Source organism: Carcharhinus amblyrhynchos, chromosome 31 (genome assembly GCF_965287045.1).
Source record: "Carcharhinus amblyrhynchos chromosome 31, sCarAmb.v2.hapA, whole genome shotgun sequence".
Lineage (NCBI taxonomy): Eukaryota > Metazoa > Chordata > Chondrichthyes > Carcharhiniformes > Carcharhinidae > Carcharhinus > Carcharhinus amblyrhynchos.
Window position 1 is genome coordinate 18,692,687 of NC_137354.1, and position 13,438 is coordinate 18,706,124.

The window sequence follows — 13,438 nt, forward strand, 5'->3', positions numbered from 1 at the left end:
CAAGCCAGGAATTGAACCCGGGTCCTTGAGGCAGCAGTGCTAACCATTGCGCCAGCATAACTTCATTGCAGTGTTAATGATAATAATAAGTGAACTTTAAACTTTGAAACATGCACAATGACACTGAAGCTTTGATTAAAGGAAAGGTGTGATGCCAATCTAGAGAATTACAACGTAGAATTACCAATAGGCCATGCCTCCAGTTGTTGAGAGGGTCAGAAATAATGTGTAACCTTTCAATAAAACACAATTGAATTAAAGCTGCAATATATTTATTTCAACTGCAACAATATACAACTATTTTACAATTTTAATTTCGTTGCTATACAATATGTGAAAACAAGTTACTGTACAGTTAATATCAGCTTAAGTGCTGTGAACAATTTAAAACTCCAACAGTGCTGTTAATATGGAAAGTTTCTGCTGCAGGTCACGTTTCATTTCAACGTGATAAAATTGAAGTAACTGTTTTGACATATGTCCTTTCAGTCGTCAAACAGGGTTTGGGCATTATGCAGGCTGGAGTTCTGTTAAGTTCTACACTGAAAGGATTTCACTCACAACTCAGAAAAATGTGTAACAGCAAGACAGAGTTTGTTGACCTAAAACTCCATGACAAATGGCTTATCAAATGCATTAGAAAGTTTAGCTGAAGTATTTCTTTGGCAACAGAAGCAGAGTAGTTTTAAAGATAAGTTCTTAGTGAAACTGTAACAAACATATTTAATGGTCTTCTCTGACAGGTTTTTAGTGTAAGACGGAATACGTGTCCAGAGTGTAGTGACCAAACGTTTAACTAAATGCTGCAAGTAGTTAATTTTCTATTAACTTATGTACATTAAACATATTTCCCCTTCAGTCTTTTATAGGTACAAATTGCCCATACATCTAAAAAAAGTATATTTAATTTGCATGTACAGAGAAGACAGCATAACTACATTTTATACAACATCTTCCATCCCTGGCACTTGTTCACCCATTTTGTACGGTACTTGCTACGTTTAATTTCTGATGGGGTAGCCAGCTTTTTATGCCCTAAAATGCTGATGGGCCTCGTTGAAGGGTAACCCACACTATGTTGAGTTTCACAGTTCAGACTTGCTTGCTACATGGCACAAACAAGGAAAATGGCAACTATTTTTGCAGAGGCAGGCAGGAAAAGTTTCAAATTCATGAGCAAGTTATTTTCCTTGCAGGAAGCAGATGAATCTGAGAGGTCACATAATTATGTGAATGCTCGGGTCCACTTGGCTGTGGCTTTGGTACACGTTTTAAGACTACACTGGATGGCACTGGGTCTTGTGTTGAGATGACACACAGGGGAAAATAATATTTTACTCCCTTCTTGACGACGTAGATCAAAGTGCAACCAGGGAACAGTGCTTGTCCCACAAACTGGTACAGGATTGGAATCAGTCCATTTTCTCCCACTCCGAAATTAGATGGACGATGCAAAAGGGTTAAGACTAAGGGAGACGCAGAACAACAGGAAGAAAGAGGAAGCCAACTGCATCAATTTGTACCTCTGTCAACATTTCTTACGATAAACACTGACTGAAACTTTGCTAATCTGGAATTAAACTGAATTACTATAAGAAGAGAAAAACTTCGAGGAAATCAGAGTTCTCAATCAGGGGAAAAAACTCTGACAATTCAGACATCTTTTAATTTCTTCTCTAATTCTTCAAATGCTTTAATGTTGGCTTCATCGATTTCATCTTGGACCTGCATTAAAGAAAGGATCAAAGCAGAGGTTACCAAAAAGATCTATGATCTCCTCACCCAAAGAACAGTTCAGCACAGGAACAGGCCCTTCCGCCCTCCAAGCCCATGCCATTCACGTTGTCCTATCTAAACCCACCGCTCATATCCCTCTATTCCCCGTTTGTTCATCTGACTATCAAGATAAGTCTTAAATATAGCTAACATAACTGCCTCAATCATCTCATTTGGCAGTGCATTCCAGGCCCCGATCCTGTATCAATTAGTTTAACTTAGAAACTGATACCGGGCGAGATTTTCCACATGTCCCTGCGGTGTTTCGCGGTGGTGGAGTTGTGTTTATATGCACACATACCCCCTCACACCCCTTCCTCCCTCCTCCCCCTCACTCCCCACACACACACACACAAATGGGGACTTAAAGTGGGGGTTTGCTGCCTGCAAAGTTTCCCAGTGGCAGGTGAGTGTGAGAGAGACGAGAAACTGTATTGACAGCAGCAGGACTGGAAGATGCTGCTGGCAGGATCAGCCGGAAAATTCCGCTCATTAAGCTTCCATAAAGGTAGTGGTTATTAGAACGTGATGTAGAGATGCCAGCATTGGACGGGGGTGGGCACAGTAACAGGTCTCACAACACCAGGTTAAAGTCCAACTGGTTTATTTGAAATCACGAGCTTTCGGAGGTTTGCTCCTTCATCAGCTGAGTGGAGAGGTAGGTTCGCATTCCAACCATTATCTTACAATTGTGTCTTTGCCGAGAAATGCTGTGTTTGTGAACCTACCTCTCCACTCACCCGATGAAAGAGCGGCGCTCGGAAAGCTCGTGATTCCAAATAAACCTGTTGGACTTTAACCTGTTATTAAAACATACATTTAACAATCCTTTGATGATCAGGTTATTCGTTACTACATCACATTAATGGTGCAAAATTTGTTTTCCAATAAATAACCAAGATTTGAAGAGAATCAACTTCAACTTCGCTGTTGGGAAGAGAGGATTAGGAGCATTAGGATTATGGAAGTCGACAATATTGGAAACTTGGCAATATTTTGAAGGCTGCGGAATAAAGCCAACTTAATAAAAAGAAAACATTGCAAGGAATGCAAAGGCTTACAATTAAACACAGTCACTACGCATGAACACAGGTTCACTTTTTAATATTTTCTACTAGAAGAAACTAGTTTTCTCTAAACAGCTAGTTAATTCTGTAAAAGTGGGCACATCCGTCTGTACAATAGCAGTTTCCAGCGTGTGGGTCTTGCACAGAGATGGTGCCAAAAGCTGCTGAATGCAATGCACTTGATAGGTTGGCATAAAAAAAACAAGTCACTCAATGTTTAAATTTCGGATTGGAAATGAAAGACACAGTGACCAACATCAAAGAGGGAGTTCGGTGTCTAATAAAGTAACTTAAAGAAACCTTGGCCTTTTATAAATTTTCCGAGACATTCCCCGTCAGCACTAGCCTTTGTGTGGCCAGGAGCTTCAGAATGAAATTATAAGAGGTTACTCTTGACTTCACAGCTTTCCTGCTTTGAGGCAGTTGCTGTGCAATTTGAAGAAGGAATTAGATATAGCTCTTGGGCTATGGGAGGTGGGGGAAGGAGGGAATCAGGATATTGATTCTGATGATCACCCATAAACAAAATGAATGGTGGAGTGAGAGCAAAGGGCTGAACGACCTACTCCTGCTTCTAGTTTCTGTGTTTCCCAGACAGATGTTGGACTAGTAACTTATGATGCAACTTGCGAGCCAAAAGCAGTCCAATACCATCCTTAAAGGAGACCTAAACCTGAGGCAGGAGATGCTCACCCTTGGGAATGGAACACCTTCTCACTTCAAACAGCCTCCATCAAGAACCATCAATAAATAAGAGCAGCTGCACAGTAAATCTCATTTTATTTTGCCTGAAAACAAAAATGCTTTAGCTGCAATCACAGCCTCCCACTTTTTGAAAGCACACAAGCAAGTTGGGTGGCACAGTGGTTAGTACTCAGCGCCAGGGACCTGGGTTCAATTCCAGCCTCGGGTGACCGTCTGTGCGGAGTTTGCACATTCTCCCCATGTCTGCGTGGGTTTCCAGCAGGTGCTCCGGTTTCCTCCCACAGTCCGAAAGATGTGAGAGTGGAATTCTCCCAAAAACTTCTGTCAAATTTGCATAAAAACTGCAGTAAACGTCGCTGGTTTTTTCCTGTGGGATTTTCAGAATGGATTTCCCATACTCTGTGCACTGTAGAGTGCCTGAGCATGAATCACGTTGAAAATCAGTGACTGGGGCCTATTCCTGCTGGAGAGGCTGGCAGCGTAACACTGAATGGGCCGCTGCACGTGCACTGATCTATTAGTGTGGCGATCGGTGCATGTGCAGTAGCCCCACTCTGTTGACCTCCGAATCACCAGCCAACCCCGTGACCCTGCACCACTGGCTGTCCAATTCCCACACCAGCAACCCCCCCCCCAACTCGCCTCAATCTCCTTCCTCCAAGCAGTCCTGATCACACCTCGCCCCCCTCCACACTGCCCCGATCGCTGGCCTCCCTCTGCCTACAATCCCAAATGCAGAGTGGCAGCACAGGTTTGAATTCCTCAACTCTGCACCCCCTAACCCAGGGGCCCCGTCTCATATAGGCCCTGCCCCCTCCCCCCATCCCCTTGGCACTGCCCGCTGCTGGGAGAATCACCCCAATGCAGGTTAGGTGGATCAGCCATGCTCAATTGCCCCTTAGTGTCCCAAGACAGGTTAGAGGGATTAGCTTGGTAAATATGTGGAGTTATGGGGATATGGTCTGGGCAAAGAGCTCTGTCCGAGAGTTGGTGCAGACCTGATGGGCTGAATGGCCTCCTTCTGCACTGCAGGAATTCTATAAGTTGAGGTATATTTTGGGGTGAGCATTCTTTGCAATTACATCAGAGTTCCATGTCTATTTTCCAAAGCAGCTATTCTAATCAAACTGACAATTTAACAACAAACTAGGGCACTAACAAATTTGAGTTCTCACTTCAAGATGTACTGAGACTATTGAGACCTATTTTCCTTAAATCCCTTTAAGGAGACCTCTGCACCTTGGCATGATGAGGCCCCTGTGCTAAATCCAGCATGCACCATTCAAGTTCAACTTTATTTATTAGTGTCACGAGTAGGCTTACATTAACACTGCAATGAAGTTACTGTGCAAATCCCCTAGTTGACACATTCTGGCGCCTGTTCGGGTATTCTGAGGAAGAATTTAGCATGACCAATGCAGCTCACCAGCACGTCTTTCAGACGGTGGGAGGAAACATTGGAGAATGTGCAGACTCCACATTGATAGTGACCCAAGCCGGGAATTGAACCCGGGTCCCTGGCGCTGTGAGGCAGCAGTGCTAACCACCATGCCACTACAGTACTAACCTGTTTCCTCCATTTTAAAAATGAACACATGGCATCCTGGTGTTGTAGTGGGTTCACATACCAATGTGTTTCATCACATTGAATTTGTTTATGCAATTATTTGGAAAGACAAAGATTTGTGGTTTGGGTTGATGCGGCAAACTTATCCAGAGACAAAAACATCTGTTTCAAATTCTAAAGATTTTCTAACCATAACTTGTTAAACAAATTGTATTCAGAGATTACCTGCACCACTTCATCAACTTCAGGAATGTAAAACTGTAACATATTTTGGATTCCACTTTTTAAAGTGACGATAGAACTTGGACAGCCAGTGCAAGAACCCAACAGCTTCAACTTCACAACGCCATTTTCAAAACCCTTAAATATAACATCTCCTCCATCCTCTTGCACTGTGGGCCTGTAAATAAGAACAACAGCATCTCAATCTTTTACCAGCATCAGTTGTTCTGATCCCCGTAGAGACCAATAACTTTTGCAAAGAAATTCAACCTTCCTGTAAAAGGTTGAAAGGATCACACAACATTTTTCAAGTTTTTAGACTTTTACTGTAACACACAAACTAAAAACAACATTGAGCAAACACTATTTCAGTAAGCATAAGAACATAAGAACATAAGAAATAGGAGCAGGAGTAGGCCATCTGGCCCTTCGAGCCTGCCCCGCCATTCAATAAGATCATGGCTGATCTGTCGTGGCTCAGTTCCACATTCCCGCCCTCTCCCCATAACCCTTAATCCCCTCTCTTATCAAAAACCCATCAACCCGCTTCTTAAAAATATTTAGCGAGGCAGCCTCCACCACTTCAACGGGCAGAGAATTCCAGAGATTCACCACCCTTTGAGTGAAGAAGTTCCTCCTCAACTCCGTCCTAAACCGCCCCCCCTTTATCTTGAGGCTGTGCCCTCTAGTCCTACTGTCTTTTTTGAGCGGGAAGAGTCTCTCCACCTCTATCCTATCCATCCCATTCATCATCTTATACGTCTCAATGAGATCTCCCCTCATTCTTCTAAACTCTAACGAGTACAAGCCTAGTCTATTCAGCCTCTCCTCATAGCTCAACCCCCTCAACTCCGGTATCAGCCTAGTAAACCTCCTCTGCACTCCCTCCAAGGCCAAAATATCCTTGCGCAGGTGCGGCGCCCAAAACTGCACACAGTACTCCAGCTGCGGCCTCGCCAATGCCCTATACAGCTGCAGCAAGACCTCCCTACTTTTATATTCAATCCCCCTCGCTATGAAGGCCAGCATCCCATTTGCCTTCCTGACCACCTGCTGCACCTGCAGGCTGGGTTTTTGCGACTCATGCACAAGGACCCCGAGGTCCCTCTGCACCGTCGCCTGCTGCAGTTTTTCGCCACGTAAGTAATAGTCCTTCCTACCATTCTTCCTACCAAAGTGGACCACCTCACACTTGCCAACATTAAATTCCATTTGCCATTTCCTGGCCCATTCGCCCAGCCTATCCAGATCCTTCTGCAGACTCTCCACACCCTCCGCACAATTTGCCTTTCCCCCAATCTTGGTGTCATCAGCAAATTTCGACACCCTACACTCGGTTCCCTCCTCCAGATCATCTATATAAATGGTAAATAGCTGAGGCCCCAGCACCGACCCCTGGGGCACCCCACTAGTCACCAACCGCCAATCCGAATAGCACCCATTGACCCTCACTCTCTGCCTCCTATTTGACAACCAATCCTCTATCCACGCTAACACCCTACCCCCAACTCCATGTCCTCTGACCTTCTGCAGTAACCTCTTGTGAGGTACCTTATCAAACGCCTTCTGAAAATCCAGAAAGACCACATCCACCGGCTCTCCTCTATCCACCGCCCTAGACACATCCTCATAGAACTCCAGTAAATTTGTCAGACACGACTTCCCTTTAATGAAACCGTGTTTAAAGCAACTTACACAATAAAGCAACTTACACAACCCCCAATTTAACACTTAAAATGACAGAAAATTTTCTTCCACAGTATTATTTTACTGCATTCGCTAAATAGACATGTTATTCTCCACAAAATTGTCCAAAGTGATTAGTAGCTCCTTTTTCTTTTCCAGCCAGATAACTTCCAATCTCCATACTGATTTTAACAGCATGGATTGCCCTGGAGATCTGTCCCTCTAGCCAAACCTGGGCAAGTTTTGCAGCTTTATTAAAACTCTCGCAACCTGGTGTGTTCAATCCGAGTAGGAACTCCCACCTGCATTCTGTCTGGTGATCAATGAAGACTTGCAGCCTCTATCTCTCCACGCTCTCTCTGGGATTCCTGTGGGCTAACCCTGTCTGTGAGGTTCAGTGATATTTCAGAAAATCTGCAACCCAATCCTACAATGTTCTTCCCCTCTCAAAATATGTTTTCATGGTAAAATGAATCACATGGGCCTTGTATCCAGGTAGAAATACTAATTAACCACTCTCTAGATGCCCAACTCTATTCTATTTTGGAATTAAAATAGACAGGTTCAAGTATAACCATTTGCCTGACATTTCTAAAATTGCCTCATGACTTGGAAACTTATAGTCTATTCACTGTTAGCATAGCCACTCTGGTCAGTGTTTACAGGTGTGAATATCTTGTACCTTCTTCTGACTAAAACATCACTGGTCCCCTCTCAATGTTTAACAACCCAAGCCAATCAAACTGGCTGATAGGAAAATTCAGAACACCTCACACCACCCTCTCCATTCCTCCATTTTATGCTAAATTAGAGACACAGTCCTGAAACACTGTATGTGGGATTTTCCCATCCTGAAACTGTAGTGGGTGAGACACAGAGCATGCAGAGGTCCATTGCCCTCGGGCAGGATTTTCCGGCCATGGGACGAGTGCGAGCGGAAAATCCCATCCATTATGAATCTCATGAAGCCCCATATTTATAACACATTACAACTGATGAAATGCATGAATACTATACCTAACAGACTAACATAAAAAATAATCAGAAACTAAGGTCTCGGTACTCAGTCTTTGAATATTACAACCTATAACTTTTAAATTCAAATCAATCACATCCGGAAGGCTTAACATGCCTATCCTTTGATATTACAATCTGATGATGAAAAATGTAAGAATTTAATTGGGAGCAGATGGAAATGTAGCTTGCCATGAAACATTTGCTTTTTTTTCCTTCAGTGTCACTATCTGGTTTCTTACCTCCTGCCTTCTTTGTTTTACCTTCGCTTCTGCTCTTTTCTGAGTTTTTTTGGGTATTTCTGGATGGAGAACATCTTTTAAAATACTGCCACCATGCACAATGCTGCCAGACAAGTTGATTTTTCCCTCCACCAGACTCCAATCCCACAATAGGCTGTGAATTCTGAATGCTGTCTCAGCCTATACAGTGATTCTACACAAAGTCCTTCTGACTGGCATCTGAGGCTAAATCAATGGCTTCACAATCATACACAATAATCAGACCGATCGATAACATTTGGCACATACTACAGTGCAGGCTCGATGGGCCAAAGGGCCTTTTCTGCACTGTATGACTCTATGAGGTTTGGCAATGTGCCAAATGTAGTGAGCTTGGGAAAAATGAAAAATGTCTTTGGATCTGTTGGGTGAGATTCTCTGACCTGTCCACAGCGTGTTTCTTGCGGGTGGGAGGTGGGAATTTCCCATTGACTGCATCCATTGCTTCCGGGAAATCTGTGACAGGTGTGCACCGTCAACAGGACCAGAAGATCCTCCTGGCACGATTTACCGAAGAATTCTGGCCCATGTTTGCAAAGCTCGCCATCTGTAGGGATTTCCCTGCATAATTATTGTGCCTGCCGCAGACTAACTGATGGAGATTGATTGCTATAGTAAGTGAACAACTCCGTTATCACTGCACCTTGAGCCAAAATGAATTGGAAGCAGAGCTCATGAATAACATACTTAATAAAATGTTTTAAGGAAACAGTAGACGGGGAGATGTAGTTCATATGGACTTCCCGAAGCGATTGGGTTCCATACAAAATAAATAACTGCAGAAAATGTTGCAAAATCCCAACATGTCTGACAGCATCTGTGGAGAGGGAATAGGGCTAATGTTTCCTCTGGGTAGACAGAGAGGAATGTTTGTTTTTGCTAGTGGAGGACGTAACTTTAAAAACCAGATCCAAGCCAGATCAAAGCAAGGATAAATTTCAAAACATTTCTTCCTGCAGTAAGTGGTCGAATTGTGAAACTCCTACCCGCAAAAAAAACAGGAGATGCTAGCTGAACTAACCAATTTAAATCCGAGCTCTGTAGATTTTTGTTGGCTACGGGACATGAAGCTAAGGCTTAGACGTGCTTCGGTTTAAGATACAGACCAGCTATGATCTCATCGAGTGCTGGTGACAGACTCGAGAGGCTGAATCACCGACTCCTGTTCCCATGTTCTGGCTGGATGCAACCCAGTAACTCACCAAGGTCACGTTGACAGAACTTGCAACGCTGCACCTTCCGACACTAAGAAGGGTGCGCGGGAATGTCAAAGAACAAAGAACAAAAACAGCCCGGGAAACAGTCCCTTCGGCCCAACAAGCCTGCGCCACCATTTTAACATTACCTGTCCCCCCCCTCCTCCCATGACCCTTATCTATTGTTTTACGGCAATCCACATTGAGGGAAACTAATTTAGGGACAATTTATTACTTCCAATCAGCCTAACAGCACATCTTTGGGGTGTGGGAGGAAACCGGAGCACCCGGAGAAAACCCACGCAAGCACGGGGAGAATGCGCAAACTCCCACCGACACAGGCCCAAATCCATGTGTCTGCACAGCAAACAGTGATAGTCACTGAGCTGACGTGTTGCCCAGCATCTGGTCCAGTTTAAGCACACACTAATGACATGAAGCACTAGGCCAATCTCGAACAATCAAGAACAGCCCAAGTATGACCCATCGCATGTATGCCCCTCGTTGGACAACAAGGTGGACCGACTTAAAACCTGTGAATTAAAAGAGAAAAAACATTATTATCATACCATATCCATTTACCTTACCAGGGACGCCCCAATGCTAATGAACCTTATTTAAAACAATCTCCTATATCCACCCATCTCCAACCCACTCATGTCCTCTGAACAACTCGAAGCTCCCCTCCTTGGGCACACAGCATTATGGATTGTATTACATTTCAGAATGCCAGTGGGTGAAGCGTATAACTGCAGCCAATCTTTGTACACTTTAAGAAACATTGATTTATATGTGTAACAGACTTACAAATGAGCCCTCTACACCTCTCATCTTGTTGGGACAAAAGCAAATTCCCAGTGAATATCCACCACCTGCCTATCACTAAATGCAATAAATATACAATTAACAAATTGGACACGGTGGCACAATGTTTAGTACTGCTGCCCCACAATGTCAGGGACCCGGATTCGATTCCGGCCTTAGGTGACTATCAGTGTGGAATTTGTACATTCTCCCCATGTCCGCATGGGTTTACTTTGGGCACTCCGGTTTCCTCCCATTGTCCAAAGATGTGCGGGTTAGGTTGATTAGCCATATTAATTTGCCCGTTAGTGTCCCAAGGTCAGCAGGTTAAATGGTTAATGTGTGGGTTTACGGGGATAGGGTGGGGGAAAGGGCCTTGGTAAGGTACAGTGTTAGAGAAAGTCAGTGCAAACTCGATGGGCCGAACAGCCTCCTTCTGAACTGTAGCGATTCTATATCATCAATCATTTATCGTCAATGGATCAATATTCCAGAATTTTGTACCATGGTGACTGTGCTGTACTCACAGCTGTTCAAGAAGGTCCATCACTGCCCTCTCAGGGCAACTGGGATAGACAATAGGTGCTGCCCCAATCACATCCCAAGAACAAACCGATAAAGTGCATATAAATGATCATATACCTTATCCTTGTATCCAGCAGTTCCTTAATCAGTGCAACCACTTCATCATCATCCTCCTCACTCTCCTCTGAAGGAACTAAATGATTAAAAAAAAGATGAAATACTACAAATGTGGTACAACTTCTCATCTCCCAACAGATATTTGAAAACTGTTAAAATAACTAAACATGGGCCTCCAGCAAAAACTGATCATCATTTTCTTTTACAAGCATTTCTACCAGACGCTGGCCTTGATTATCAGGGGTGAAAATGCGTGGCACAGTGAGTTAGCACTGCTGCCTCACAGCACCGGGTTCAATTCCTGGCTTGGACCACTGTCTGTGTGGAGTCTGCACATTCTCCCTGTGTCTGCATGGGTTCCCTCCCAGTGCCCCAGTTTCCTCCCACAGTCCGAAAGATGTGCTGGTTAGGTGCACTGGCCGTGCCAAATTTTCCCTCAGTGTACCCGAACAGGCACTGGAGCGCGGCGACTAGGGGGTTTTCACAGTAACTTCATTGCAGTGTTAATGTAAGCCTACTTGCGATGCTAATAAGTAATAATAAAATTGTATTAGAATAATTTACATTTTAATTGGAAAAACATTTATATCTGTACTAGACTGACAGAGATTATCAGCCACAAATAAACTCTCAGGACTTTCCTGATTCTGGTGGTTGCTTTACTGCTTCGGTTTTCTGTCCAGTTGCATCCAATGCATAAAACTGAACCTAATTCAAAACTAATTGGCAATTCCACTCAAAGATACAAGAAGAAACATAGACGATAAGAGCAGGGGGAGGCCATTTGGCCCTTTGAGCCTGCTCCACCATTCATCGCCATCATGGCTGATTGTCCAACTCAACAGCCTAACTCTACTTCGGGGTTTGACTAATGTCAGGTCTGCTCCCCTAATGTTGGGAGCCAAGGTATGTTATTGAGAGAGAGCAGTTGGAGTTGCAATTGACTATCAGCCTGATGGGTTCTCATTTCCAATACCAAGGTCTCTCTCCTTGGGCACAAAACTACAAAGCAGAATTTGTTGCAGCACTACAGCACATTTTAAAATGTGATTCCCATCAAAAAAAATCCCAAAACAAAAATTAAAAGAGATACATCGTAAATCAGTCTTAATTCTTCAATGCTTGTGGCAAAAGGGGTGAGGTGATGAGGTTATTTTTTGAACAGTGAATTGTCACGATGTGGAACGCACTGAGTGAAAGGATGGTGTGAGAGGATTTAAGTTAATAGAACACAGAACAGTAGGGTACAGGCTCTTTGGCCCTCAATGTTGTGCCGAGCTATGTCTAAACCCAAGATCAAGCTATCCCACTCCCTATAATTCTGGTGTGAAATTTAATATTTGGACAGATATTTAATAAGAACTTTCTAAAAGGGAATGAGGTACATGCTTGAAAGGGAATGTTTTGCAGAGCTGTGGGGAGAGGGTAACGAATGGAATGAACCAGATAGCTCTTCCAAACAACTGTTAAACTACAGTGTACTGAATGACCTCCTTGCGTGCTGTACCATTGTGATTCCATGAAGCAAGGCTTAATTAACGCGAATGAAAGTAAGTAAAACAATTTTATACAGGGAGTTAAATAGTTGCTTCAGAAAGAGAAAAAAAAATGTTATCTTGAGCGAACAAGAATGGAATTTGGCCAAGTCATTTCTGGAATGGCAGGAATAGAGGAAATCATAGAATCCTACTGTGCAGAAGGAGACCATTCGGCCCACTGAGTCTGCACTGACAACAATCCCACCTGTGCCTTATTCCACTAGCCCACACATTTATCCCACTAATCCCTCTAACCTACACACCCCAGGACACTAAGGGGCAATTCTGCATGGCTAATCAACCTAACCCGCACATCTTTGGACTGTGGGAGGAAACCTATGCAGACATGGGGAGAATGCGCAAATTCCACACAAACAGAGACCCAAGCCGGGAATTGACCCTGATCCTTGGAGCTATGAGACAGCAGTGCTAACCATTGTGCCACTGTGCTGCTCAATTCTGGAAAAGCAGTTGACAGGGAGGTCTCAAGTGAGGCAAACCTCCTCCTGTTCCTTCCCTCCCCGTCCAAAAAGAAGTGCATACAGACACACCCACAAACAGTTCGTGCTGGACATGACGGCATTTTATACTCAACTGAACAAAGATCATGTGAAATCAAAATCCACTTATAACCTTCCATCCTGATGCACACTGGTCCAATTTATTAAAAGGAGAGATTGCTGTTACAGTGCTATTAATTTAGTTTTACCAAACTGAAAGTTAAAGTTTATTTATCGGTGTCACAAGTAGGCTTACATTAACACTCAGTAAAGTTACTGTGAAAATCCCCTAGTTGACACACCCTAGTTAGGTCCCTCGCGTTGTGAGGCAGCAGTGCGAACCACTGTGCTACCACTCTCCACAAATGCTGCCTGGCTGACTTGCTGAGTGAATCCTGCATTATTTGCTTTAATTTCAATAAATTTCTGATTTTGTGCAC

The 13,438-nt window shown here is 43.7% G+C and overlaps 1 protein-coding gene across 1 annotated transcript in view; it reads right to left on the bottom strand.

Annotated features, from left to right (window-relative positions):
- Positions 1-255: 255 nt before the first annotated feature.
- The window catches only part of LOC145360428 (NFU1 iron-sulfur cluster scaffold homolog, mitochondrial-like), a 44,557-nt gene continuing 31,374 nt past the window's right edge, over positions 256-13,438 (bottom strand). The window contains exons 6-8 of the mRNA XM_080215634.1: positions 10,961-11,036; positions 5,341-5,515; positions 256-1,725 (exon numbers count right to left, since the gene is read on the bottom strand). Of these exons, the coding sequence (XP_080071760.1) occupies positions 1,654-1,725; positions 5,341-5,515; positions 10,961-11,036 (323 nt within the window). The 3' untranslated portion in view covers positions 256-1,653. The remainder of the gene's footprint in view (positions 1,726-5,340; positions 5,516-10,960; positions 11,037-13,438) is intronic.